General features: G+C 41.3%; 1 protein-coding gene and 1 non-coding gene across 5 annotated transcripts; one reads left to right on the top strand and one right to left on the bottom strand.

Annotated features, from left to right (window-relative positions):
• Positions 1–424: 424 nt before the first annotated feature.
• Positions 425–2,967, bottom strand: IQCF1 (IQ motif containing F1). Of its 4 annotated transcripts, XM_064576472.1 has the most exons (4): positions 2,249–2,967; positions 1,952–2,062; positions 1,753–1,815; positions 425–1,040 (listed from the first exon to the last, which is right to left on the bottom strand). In XM_064576472.1, exons 1-4 carry the CDS (start codon positions 2,249–2,251, stop codon positions 594–596), a joined length of 624 nt encoding a protein of 207 aa, XP_064432542.1. In that variant the 5' UTR covers positions 2,252–2,967; the 3' UTR covers positions 425–593. The 4 variants fall into 4 exon arrangements, with proteins under 4 accessions (XP_064432542.1, XP_064432549.1, XP_064432551.1 ...); XM_064576479.1 differs by lacking the exon at positions 1,952–2,062 and having other exon boundaries at positions 1,646–1,815; XM_064576481.1 differs by lacking the exon at positions 1,952–2,062.
• A 3,769-nt stretch (positions 2,968–6,736) lies between these two features.
• LOC123835005 (U6 spliceosomal RNA) lies at positions 6,737–6,843 on the top strand. Its single transcript, XR_006788572.1, has one exon. It is a non-coding gene; the product is annotated as a U6 spliceosomal RNA (small nuclear RNA).
• The last annotated feature ends 6,381 nt before the right edge of the window (positions 6,844–13,224 follow it).

Below are 13,224 nucleotides of genomic sequence, written 5' to 3'. Positions count from 1 at the left end.
AAGGATTTTGGCAGGTGAGACCTACTCACCTAGCAACCAACCAAGATAAGCCTCATAGGCAAGTTCACTTGCTTATTAAGCTTGCCACTTGCCAATCTGGAATGGCCTGCTTCCTCCTTCCATCTCTGCTTGTCCTCTGTGTATAGGGGCCAGTTTATGAACCAATGGGAGCCAGGATCACAGAGCTTGGGGTGGGTGTGTTCCTTTCAATCATGGTGGTAAGAGAACAAGCCCTGAGCAACTAGACCTAGGTGGGTGAATTCCTGACAAATGTGCTGCCATTGCCATCACCAACCACCACCTTCCAGGACTCCATTATATGCAACCTTGGGGAGGGGCACCAATTTACATGAAGGATGCTCCCTGAGTTGGCCAACATGGCACCTCTGTTCCACCAACTTTTCAACTTATGGCAGACCTTGCAAATTAATCACAGTCTCTGCTCAGTCTGGACAAAGCCTCAGAATTCTTCCCAAAATCCTCGGACAACCCCTGCCCATTCCTCAGAGCTAGCATATGAGATGCCAATATCTGCCATCATTTACCCTGACCTCCTGGAACTTGTCAAACAGAGAGGCTGGGGGAAGACCACTTCACTGCTTTATTGGGAGGGGAATACACTCTGACACAATGCAAGGCCCTGAGCCCAGCAAGATCTCTAGCTCGAGATGCAGCTGGTTGGCCGTGACTCTGTAATGGCCCTTGATGAAACCCCGGGAAGCACAGGAGTGGCACCTCCAGTAGGCCTGGATAATGCGGGCAGCATTGAGCAGACGGCAATAGCGCCTACGGATGCGCCACATGCGGACCCAGGACTGCAGCTTGACTGCTGCCCACTCATTCCGTGTAAAGGTCTCCAGTGCTGCACGCCGCCTCTTCTCCATCAGCTTTGTCAGGATGTTCTTCCACCAGCGCTGAATGACCAGTGCTCTGATTACTGCGTGCAGCAGTGTCCGGCGCACGAGGGTGCCCCGCCACCAGGCCTGGATCTTTATGACTTCTGGATTACTGGTAGAGGGCTTATCTTGGTTTCCTGGAATCTTGCAAGAAAAAAGGGGACATTCAGAGAATGTTCCCCACCTGCTTGAGTCTTGGGGCACGCCAGAAAGGAACCCTGATTCCCTATCAACAATCAGCCCTTCTTCTGGAGCTCAGGAGCCCTGGACTGGCACTGGCTGGAACCAGAAGACCAGGTAGGTGTCCTGTCTCTGCCACTCTCTGGTTAATGGGTATGGACACATGTTGACCTCTGAATCTCAAAGTCCCCATCTATAAAATGGGAGTACATCTGCCCTGTCTACCCAGTTTTATATGGATCAAGTTGGCCAGCCTAGGGCAAGATTTATGCGTCAAAGAGTTACATATTCCACCTGAATGTGCCCAACTGATCAGGACCTATGATCCTTCCCTTCAGACCCCACCCCCTTGCTAGAGAAGTAGCATCCTTTGCTAATCCTGTCCTTTCATCCTTGACTCCAGCTCCAAACCACAACCTGTTCTCTTCCTCTGTCATGTTATAGTATTAAGTTTCCCCCACCCCATAAAGTTCTACCTCTTATCTCTTCCCCATCCTTATTTCTCTTGACTTTCACATTTTAAGTCTTAATTAACAAGCAAACATACATGCACAAGCTCAAATACACACCACACTATTGATTAAGCCCAGCTTCCCATATGTTGGCCATTCTGTTCCACAAACAGCCCCTATATTCCCAGCTCCAGCCCTGTGTGGCCTTGGGGAGGGGCTCATACTTGTCTATCTCCATTATTAGCACCATCCACTTTATTTGTCTTGACTGTATCTACATCTTCAGCCTGAAAAAAAAAATGGGGAAAGAGAACAAACAAGAATGAGTTTATTCGTGTTCTCAGCTCTGGATCATGCAAAAAACACTAGCCACAAGCACTAGGACACAAGGACCAGAGGCATCCAAGTCAGGGTTCCTCCTACCTCCACCTTCTTCTCTGAAGTCAGTAATTCTGGGGATAAACCAGTCGGTTCCTCTTTCTGCTGAGGCTCATCTTCAGTTTGTTCATTAATTTGTTCAGGCTGTTCCTTCTCCTGAAATCAGCAGTTAGGGAAAAGGCAAGAGTGAAGTTGCCCTCCCTCCCTGTCTGTTCAGTATCCCACAGATTCCCAGCTTCTGGGGCTTCCCAGAGTATTCATATGCCAGGGGATTCCCTCATCCTAAGATATCTATGGGGACATCCCTAAAAAGCCTGGTTTGTCTGTCTCTTGCTTACTCACCATTGGTCCCACATGGATTGGGTGTAGATGGTTCAAATCCCCTCATGTCTGTGTTCCTTTAGCCATGGATGCGTAGATAGAGTGGATAAGGAGACCTATGATGTCATAAGGGCAGTTATGACTCAGGCACAAGGATGGCTCCCAATAGTTGAGCTCCCTCCAAGGAAAAGACAAGTGTTGGCCATTCTTTTCTGCTGGAAATGGTCAAAGCCCTGAATACAAAAACCAATACAAATAAAAAAACACCAGAAATACTGGCCCATTGATGTAAAGGTGTATAAAGATAACCAGTCATTGGTAATATCACCACTTGGTAAAATTGAGGATTCATTTAATGGTTAGCAGTCTATTAATACTCAGAGAATACTAACAAATTATAACTGTTAAAAAATAATTAATTTAGGGACACCTGGCTGGCTCTGTCCGTAGAGCATGAGACTCTTGATCTCAGGGTCATGAGTTCAAGCCCCATGTTGGGCATAGAACTTACTTGTAAGTAAATTTACTGATGAAGCAGGGTATCCAAGATATATTTATAAGTGAAAAAGTTAAAGATCTTTATGATCCCATTCATGTAAATAAAACCATCAAGATACATAATTATACATATATATTGTAAATGCACATAAAGGGGGAGAAAGTTATATCCACCAAATTGCTACCAATGATAATATTAGAAGAGTTGAATTGCTGACCCATCTATACAATGCCCAAGGAACTCCATGAGGCTCCCAGGACCAGCTGGGGCCCCCATCTCAGACTACAATGGGCTCAAGTGCTCTCCTGTCTTCTGCCCCTGAGAGACTCAAGGCCACATCATATGGCTGAGGAGTGGCCACTACAGAAGTTCTTAGCTCTGTTCTTATTTCTGAACCATGCAAAAGACACTTGACCCAAGACCCTAGACACTAGGTGGGACCCTCCCTACCTCTGCCTGCTCCTGTCTTCTGAAAACCCACCTGGTTAATGTGAGTAGCCAATTAGAGTCACAGCTCCAGGTGTCACTGAGAGTGCATTTGTCACACCTTCCAGAACACTGAGGTAAGCCTCATGACTGAGGAGTGGGGAGGGGCTAAGAGAATAGCAGGTAGGGCTCAAAATGTATCAAAGGAACATGAGTCCTTCTAACCAGACTCCATCAGGAAGCCAGCCACTGAGGATGCCTCACCTGCAGATTTCCCAACTGGCATATGGACATCCCTAGTACTCTGTGCTAATCACCCACATACTCCCTTATCTATGGCTGACTCCCTGTGTAGGCCCCTGAGGGTGGCAAGTAGGAGCCTTTGCAGATGGCTAGTGAGTATGCATAGAAAGCCAGCTGACTCTGTGGAACTGAGAAAGAACACAAATTTGAGCGTTCAGCATTGCCCTCAGGGGAAGCAAATGGTTGGCTATCAGAATCCAGCCTGGCTTTGCAAGATTGAGAGAAGACATACAATCTTAAGGATCCCCTCAAGAAGGAACAAGAAGTATGGAGCTGGTGTATATATAGAAAAGCTCCAAGAAATCCTCAGAATCCTTAGCAGGGCTGACAGAGAGAAAAAGGGGCAGAAAGCTTATTTAATGAAATATTAGCTGAATACCTGAAACTGATGTAAATTGTATGCCAACTATACTTCAATACTAAAAAAAAAAAAGGAAGAAAGAATAGCTGAGAATATACAAACATGGGAAAAAATTTGGACATCTAGTTCATGACACTCATAAGTCCCCAGATTCAATCCAAAGAAATTTTATCAAAGACATATTATAGTAAAACTGTCTAAAATCAAAGATAGGGATGCCTGGGTGGCTCAGTTGGTTAGAGCGACTGCCTTCGGCTCAGGTCATGATCCTGGAGTCCCTGGATCGAATCCCGCATCTGGCTCCCTGCTCGGCAGGGGGTCTGCTTCTCCCTCTGGCCCTCCCCCCTCTCATGTGCGCTCTCTCTCTCTCATTCTTTCTGTCTCAAATAAATAAATAAAATCTTTAAAAAATAATAAAAATAAAAAATCAAATCAAATAAAATCAAAGATAAAGACTTTTAGGGGCACCTGGGTGGCTCAGTCGGTTGGCATCTGCCTTTGGCTCAGGTCTTGATCCCAGCGTCCTGGGATCGAGCCCCATATTGAGCTCCTTGCTCAGTGGGGAGCCTGCTTCTCCCTCTCCTCCCCACTCATGCTCTCTGTCACTATTTCTGTCTCTCTCTCTCAAATAAATAAAATCTTTAAAAAAAAAAGATAAAGACTTTTAAAAGCAATAAGAGCAAAATTTTCTCACATACAAGGGAATCCCCATAAGGCTGTCAGTAAATTTCTCAGCAGAACAGGCCATGAGAAAGTGATATATTCAGAGGGATGATATATTCAAAGTGCCGAAATAAAAAAACAGCCAACCAAGAATAAAGCTGTCCTTTAGAAATGAAGAGGAGAAAAAGACTTTCCCAGACAAAAGCTGACAGTTCATCTCTCTTACCACTAGACCTGCCTTACAAGAAATGCCAAAAGGAGTTCTTCAAGCTGAAATGAAAGGAGGCTAATTAATAACAGAAAACATATGAAAATATAAAGCACACTGGTAAAGGTAAGTATATAATCAAATTCAGAATACTCTAATATTGTAATCTGGATACTCTAATATTGTAATCTGGTGGTGTGTTAATCACTTAACTCTAGTACAAAGATTAAAGGACAAAAGTATTAAAAATCACTATAGTGGGGCACCTGGGTGGCTGGCTCAGTCAGTTGAGTGTCAGACTCTTGGTTTCTGCTTAGGTCATGATCTCATGGGTTGTGAGATCAAGCCCCACCTTGGGCTCTGTGCTCAGCACAGAGTCTGCTTGAAGATTCTCTCCCTCTGCCCCTCTCCCCACTCGTGCGCGTCCTCTCTCTCTTTCTAAAATAAATAGATAAATCTTGGGGCGCCTGGGTGGCTCAGTCAGTTAAGCATCTGCCTTCAGCCCAGGTCATGATCTCAGGGTCCTGGGATTGAGCCCCGCATTGGGCTCCCTGCTCGGCAGGAAGCCTGCTTCTCCCTCTTCCACTCCCCCTGCTTGTGTTTCCTCTCTCGCTGTCTCTCTCTGTCAAATAAATAAATAAAATCTTTAAAAATAAATAAATAAAATAAAATAAATAGATAAATCTTTTTAAAAAAATCACTATAGCTACAATAACTTGTCAATGGATACACAATATAAAAAGATGTAAATTATGACATCAAAAACAAAATTGGGGGAAGAGAAAAGGGTAGGTTGTGTATGCAATTGAAGTTATCAACTTAAAAAAGACTATAAGATGTTTTATGTAAGCCTCATGATAACCACAAGGCACAAACCTACAGTAAATACACAAAAGAAAAAAAAAAGGAAATCAAAGACTACCACTGTAGGGGCATTTGGCTGGCTCAGTCGGTAGAATGTGGGACTCTTAATCTCGGGGTTGTAAATTTGAGCCCCACATCAGGTATAGAGATTACTTTTAAAAAATCTTTTTTTAAAAAAAGATTTTATTAATTTATTTGTCAGAGAGAGAGCACAAGCAGGGAGAGTGGCAGGCAGAGCAGGCAGAGGAAGAAGCAGGCTCTTGCTGAGCAAGGAGCCCGATGCAGGACTTGATCCCAGGACCCTGGGACCATGACCTGAGCCAAAGGCAGATGCTTAACTGACTGAGCCACCCAAGCGTCCCTAAAAAAATTTTAAAAAAAAAGCATAACCCTATGGAAAAACATCCAAAACATCAAAGAAAGACAGCAAGAGAAGAAAGGAACAAAAGAACTACAAAAGAACCAGAAAACAATTAATAAGATGACATTAGTAAATCCTTACCTATCAGTAAGTACTTTAAATGTAAATGAATTAAATTCTCCAATCAAAAGACATTGACTAAATGGACCAAAACAACAACAACCGACCCAAGTATATGCTGCTTAACAGAGACTCACTTCTACTTTAAGGATACACATAAGCTAAAAGCAAAGGAATGGAAAAAGATATTCCATACAAATGGAACCAAAAGGGAGCAGAGGTACACACTTAGACAAAATAGGCTTACATTATTTGATTTCAAGATTTAAAGACTATAAAGTTACAGTAATCAAGGCAATGTGGTTTTAGTTTAAGAAGAGACAAATAGATCAATGAAACAGGATAATAAAGAAGCCAGAAATAGACACACGTCTACACAAGGAATTGATTTTTTTAATGTACAAAATAATTCAGTGCAGAAAGGAAATGCATCTTCAATGGGGAAAAAAAAAGGAATCTTGACCCTTATCTAAAATTATAGACAACACACACCACACAGGATGGATCACAGACCTAAACAAAAACTAAAGCTAAAACTGTAAAGCTTGTAGAAGAAAACCCATGAGAATTATTTTGTGACCTTGGAGTTGACAAAGATTTCTTAGGACAGAGAAAACACTGAGTATAAAAGTTTGATAGAATGGACTTCATCCAAATTAAAACCGTCTGTTCATCAAAAGACAGCATTTTTAAAAGTCAGCTGGGCTGCTCACTTTGGCAGCACATATACTAAAATGGAACAGTACAGAAAAGATTAGCATGGCCCCCTTACCAACATGACACACAAATACATGAATTGTTCCATATTTTCCAGCGTGGTGAGCATTAGACAACAATACTGTACAGTGTGTTTGAAAGTTGCTAAGAGAGTAAATCTTAAAAGTTCTCTTAACAAGGGGTCCCTAGGTGGCCAGTTGGTTAAGGGTCTGACCAGCTCAGGTCATGATCTCTGGGTCCTGGGATTGAGCCCCGTGTCAGGCTCCACACTCAGCAGGGAGTCTGTTTGTCCCTCTCCCTCTGCTCTCCCCCTGCTTTTTCTCTCTCAAATGAATAAATAAAATCTTAAAAAAAAAAAAAAGTTATCTTAACAAGAAAAAAAACCTGTAACTCTGTGGTGATAGATATTAACTAGACTTACTGTGGTAAGCATTTTGCAGTATATACAAATATCAAATCATTATGCCATACACCTGAAACTAATATAATCTTGTATGTCAATTATACCTCAATTTTTAAAAAAAGTCACAGGCTGAGGAAAAGAACATTTACTACATATGTGTGTGTATATATACATACATGTATGGAGAGAGAATGTATATATTGTGTGCATATATATATAAATGACATGTGCATATATATATAAATAAATGTGTATATATACATATATATTGTGTGTGTATATATATATTTGACAAAGATCTCATATCCAGGATAGAAGAACTTCTGCAACTTGAGAACAAAGATAAGCAACCCAATAAAAATGGGCAAAAGAGTTCATCAATACTTCATAAAAGAAGATATACAGGGGTGCCTGGCTGGCTCAGTCAGTAGAGCATGTGACTCTTGATCTTGGGGTTGTGAGTTTGAGCTTCACATTGGGTGTAGAGATAATTTAAAAATAAAATCTTTAGGGGCACTCTTGATTTCAGCTCAGGTTATGATCTCAGATCAAGCCCCACATCAGCCTCCACACTGGGCATGGAAACTGCTTAAGATTCTCTCTCCCTCTCTCTCTGCCCCACCCCCCACCCCCACACACAAACACACATGAACAATTTCTCAACATCATTACTGATTAGGGAGAGGTAAAACTTTTTTGCCCCTCTTTTAAAATCTTTTTTTAATTTAATTTTATTTTATTAGGTTATGTTAGTCACAGTACAATACATCATTTGTTTTTGATGTAGTGATCCATGATTCATTGTTTTCATATAACACCCAGTGCTCCATGCAATATGTGCCCTCCTTAATACCCATCACCGGGCTAACCCATCCCCCCACCCCCCTCCCCTCTAAAACCTTCAGTTTGTTTCTCTAAGTCCATAGTCTCTCATGGTTCGTCTCCCCCTCCGATTTCCCCCCCTTCATTTTCCCCTTCCTTCTCCTAATGCCCTCCATGCTATTCCTTATGTTCCACAAATAAGTGAAACCATATGATAATTGACTTTTTCTGCTTGACTTATTTCACTTAGCATAATCTCCTCCAGTCCCATCCATGTTGATGTAAAAGTTGGGTATTCATCCTTTAAGATGGCTGAGTACTATTCCTTTATATATATGGACCACCTTGGAAAACAGTGTGGAGGTTCCTCAAAAAATTAAAAATAGAGCTACTCTATGACCCAGCAATTGCACTACTGGGTATTTACCCTGAAGACACAGATGTAGTGAAAAGAAGGGCCATATGCACCCCAATGTTCATAGCAGCAATGTCTGCAAACTGTGGAAAGAGCCGAGATGCCCTTCAACAGCTGAATGGATAAGGGAGAGGCAAAACTTAAACCACAATGGGTTACCACTACTTATCTATTAAAATGGCTAAATTTTTAAAAATTTTTAGAAACTGAGAACCAAACATTGGCAAAATGGAACAACCAATTTGGAAATTAGTTTGGCTGCTCCTGATAAAATTAAGCATACACCTACACCTACTCTGTGACTCAGCAATTCTACTCCTAGGTACTTAAGAGAAATGAAAATGTATGTTCACAAAAAGACTTGTACAGGAATGCTTGTAGCATTAAATTCATAACAGTTAAATACTGGAGACAAGTCAAATGTCTGTAAACAGGAGAATGGATAAATAAGTGTTATGAGTATACTCATAAAATACTATTAAACCATAAAAAGGAAAGAACTAATGATACATACAATGACACTGACAAATCTTACAGACATCACGTTGAGGGGCAAAAATGCCAAACACAAAACAGAATACATTGTATAATTCCATGTATGAAGTTTGATAACATGCAAAACTAATACATAATGATAGAAATCAGAACCATGGTTACCTCTGAGAATTGGGATGGATTAGAAAGAGGCACAAAGGGACTTTCTGGGGTGATAAAACTGTCCTATATCTTTTTTTTTTTTTTAAGATTTTATTTATTTATTTGACAGGGAGAGATAGCCAGAGAGAGAACACAAGCTGGGTAAGTGGGAGAGAGAGAAGCAGGCTTCCCGCCGAGCAGGGAGCCCGATGCGGGGCTCGATCCCAGGACTCTTAACGACTGAGCCACCCAGGTGCCCCAGAACTGTCTTATATCTTGACGAGGTATAGATTTATGGGATATATGCGTTTGTCAAGACTCATTTAACTGAACATTTAGAATTTCTTCATTTCATTATACATAAATTATACCTTGATTTTTTTAAATGAAGTTAAAATAAAGCCATTTTCAAAAAAATAAGAGTTCAGAAAACAAAATTGCTAGCAGATTCACACTACAAGAAATGCTAAAGGAAGATCCCAAATGGAAGCTCACATCAGCAGGTGGAAATAATAGTCCAGAAGTAGTAATACTGAATAAATAGAAAAGACCATCTTTAAAAAAATTTTTTTTATTTTAATTCCAGTAAATATACCATGTTATATTAGTTTCAGGTGTACAATATAGTCATTCAATAATTTTATACATTGCTCAGTGCTCATCACAACAAGTACACTCCTTAATCCCTGTCATCTATTTCACCCATCCCTTTACCCACCTGCCCTCTGGTAACCATCAGTTTGTTTTCCATAGTTAAAAGTTTGTTTCTTGTTTTTTTTCTCTCTCTCTTTTTTTCCCCTTTGTTTGTTTTGTTTCTTATATTCCACATGGGAGTGAAATCATGTGGTATTTGTCTTTCTCTGACATTTCACTTAGCATTATAGTCTCTAGATAAATCCATGTTGGTGTAAATGGCAAGATTTCATGATTTTATGGCTGAATAATATATATATATATATACACCACATCTTTTTTTAAAAGATAGATTTATTTATTTATTTATTTATTTATTTATTTATTTATTTGAGAGAGAGCATGAGTGGGAGAGGCAGAGGGAGAGGGAGAGAGAGTCTCAAGCAGAATGGAGCTGATGCAGGGCTCAATCTCAGGACCTGAGATCACAACTTATGCTGGAACCAAGAGTCGGACATTTAACCAACTGTGTCACCCAGCACCCCACATCTTCTTTATTCATTCATCTATTGGTGGACATTTAGGCTGCTTCCATAATTTGTCTATTGTAAATAATGCTGCAATAAACATAAGGGTGCATATATCCTTTAAAATAAGTGCTTTTGTATTCTTTTTAAAAATCCATTACTTAAATTCAATTTATTTAACATATAGTGTATTATTAGTTTTAGGGGTGGAATTTAGTGATTCATCAGTTGCATATAACACCCAGTGCTCATTATATCAAGTGCCCTCCTTAACGCCCACCACCCAATTACCCCATCCCCCCACCTACTTCTCCAACAACCTTCAGTTTGTTTCCTAGAGTTCAGCATCTCTTATGGTTTGTCTCCTTCTCTGTTTTCATCTTATTTTATTTTTCCTTCCCTTCCCCTATGTTCAATTGTTTTGTTTCTTAAATTCCACATATGAGTGAAATCATATGATATTTGTCTTTCTCTGACTGATTTATTTCACTTAGCATAATACTCTCTAGTTCCATCCACGTCGTTGCAAATGGCAAGATTTAGTTATTTGTGATGCTTGAGTAATATTCCATTGTGCGCACACGTGCATGCGCATGTGTGTGTATCACATCTTTTATTTTATTTTATTTTTTTAAAGATTTCACCCATTTATTTGAGAGAGAGAGAGAGAGAGCGCACAAGCAGGGCGAGGGGCAGAGGGAGAGGGAGAAGCAGACTCCGCACTGAACAGGGAGCCCCATGTGGGGCTCGATCCCAGGACCCCGGGATCATAACCTGAACTGAAGGCAGATGCCTGACTGAGCCACCCAGGCGCCCCTCACATCGTTTTTTTTTTTTTAAGATTTTATTTATTTACTTGAGAGAGACAGAACAAGAGCACAAGCGGGGGCGGGGGCAGAAGGAGCAGATTCCCCACTGAGCAGGGAGCTCAATGCTGGGCTCAATCCCAGGATCCCGGGATCATGAACCAAGCCAAAGGCAGATGCTTAACCGACTAAGCCATCCAGGTGCCCCTATACCACATCGTCTTCATCCATTCATCTGTTAATGGACATCTGGGCTCTTTCCATAGTTTGGCTATTGTGGACATTGCTACTATAAACATTGGGGTGCATGTGCCCCTTCAAATCACTAGGTTTATATCCTTTGGGTAAATACCTACTAGTGCAATTGCTGGGTCATAAGGTAGTTCTATTTTCAATGTTTTGAGGAACCTCCATACTGTTTTCCAGAATGGCTGCACCAGTTTGCATTCCCACCAACAGTGTAAGAGGGTTCCCCTCTCTCCGCATCCTCGCCAACCTCTGTTGTTTCCTGATTTGTTAATTTTAGCCATTCTGACCTGTGTGAAATGGTATCTCACTGTGGTTTTTGTTTTTTTTTTTAAGATTTCATTTATTTATTTGAGAGAGAGTGAGAGAGAGCGAGTACATGAGAGGAGGGAGGGTCAGAGGGAGAAGCAGACTCCCTGCCAAGCAGGGAGCCCGATGCGGGACTCGATCCAGGGACTCCAGGATCATGACTTGAGCCGAAGGCAGTCGTTTAACCAACTGAGCCACCCAGGCGCCCCTCACTGTGGTTTTGATTTGTATTTCCCTGATGCCAAGGGATGTTGAGCATTTTTTCATGTGTCTGTTGGCCATTTGTATGTCTTCATTGGAGAAATGTCTGCTCGTGTCTTCTGCCCATTTCTTGACTAGATTTTTTGCTTTGGGGTGTTGAGTTTGTAAGTTCTTTATAGATTTTGGATACTAGCCCTTTATCTGATATGTCATTTGCGAATATCTTCTCCCATTCCATAGGTTGCCTTTTAGTTTTTTTTTTTTCTTAAGATTTTATTTATTTATTTGAGAGAGAGAGAGCACAAGCAGCGGGGGAGGGGGGCGTGGAGAAGGGCAGAGGGAGAGGGAGAAGCAGACTCCCCATTGAGCAAGGAGTCCAACATGGGCTCCATCCCAAGATCACCACCTGAGCTGAAGGCAGACACTTAACCGACTGAGCCACCCAGGCGCCCCTGCCTTTTAGTTTTGTTGATTGTTTCCTTGGCTGTGCAACAGCTTTTTATCCTGATGAAGTCCCAATAGTTCATTTTTGCTTTTGCTTCCCTTGCCTCTGGAACATGTCTAGCAAGAAGTTGCTGTGGCCGAGGTCAAAGAGGTTGCTGCCTGTGTTCTCCTCTAGAATTTTGATGGACTCCTGTCTCACATTTAGATTTTCATCCTTTTTGAGTTTATTTTTGTGTATGGTGTAAGAAAGTGGTCCAGTTTCATTCTTCTGCATAGGGCTGTCCAATTTTTCCAATACTATTTGTTGAAGAGACTTTCCATCGGATATTTTTTCCTGCTTTGTTGGGGTCCATTTCTGGGTTCTCTAAACTGTTCCATTGATCTTTGTGTCTGTTTTTGTGCCAGTACCATACTGTCTTGATGATTACAACTTTGTAATACAGCTTGAAATCTGGAATTGTGATGCCTCCAGCTTTGGTTTTCTTTTTCAACATTACTTTGGCTAATCGGGGTCTTTTCTGGTTCCATACAAATTTTAGGATTGTTTGTTCCAGCTCTGTGAAAAATGTTGATGGTATTTTGGTAGGGATTGCATTGAATATGTAGATTGCTTTGCATAGTATAGACATTTTAACAATATTTGTTCTTTCAATCCATGAGCATGGAATGTTTTTCCATTTCTTTGTGTCTTCCTCAATTTCTTTCATAAGTGTTCTATGGTTTTCAGAGTACAGATCCTTCACCTCTAGTATTTTTGTATTCTTTGGGTAAATACCCAGTAGTGCGACTACTGGATCATAAAGTAGTTCTCTCTTTTTTTTTTTAAAGATTTAATTTATTTATTTGAGAGAGAGAATGAGAGACAGAGAGCACGAGAGGGAAGAGGGTCAGACGGAGAAGCAGACCCCCCGCTGAGCAGGAAGCCCGATGCGGGACTCGATCCCGAGACTCCAGGATCATGACCTGAGCTGAAGGCAGTCGCTTAACCAACTGAGCCACCCAGGCACCCAGTAGTTCTCTTTTTAAATTTTTG

Source organism: Mirounga angustirostris, unplaced genomic scaffold (genome assembly GCF_029215605.1).
Source record: "Mirounga angustirostris isolate CCGP_5_RB_7025 unplaced genomic scaffold, mMirAng1.0.hap1 SCAF_1, whole genome shotgun sequence".
NCBI classification, from domain to species: domain Eukaryota; kingdom Metazoa; phylum Chordata; class Mammalia; order Carnivora; family Phocidae; genus Mirounga; species Mirounga angustirostris.
The sequence above is the reverse complement of the archived record's forward strand: the minus strand, read 5'-3'. Positions and strand labels throughout refer to the sequence as shown.

Coding starts and splice junctions, on each gene's coding strand:
- IQCF1 (XM_064576472.1), bottom strand. Junction 1,816..1,951: donor CTTCAGAGAAGAAGGTGGAG/GTAGGAGGAACC, acceptor TTTTTTTTTCAG/GCTGAAGATGTAGATACAGT. Junction 1,041..1,752: donor CTAATAATGGAGATAGACAA/GTATGAGCCCCT, acceptor TTTTCTTGCAAG/ATTCCAGGAAACCAAGATAA.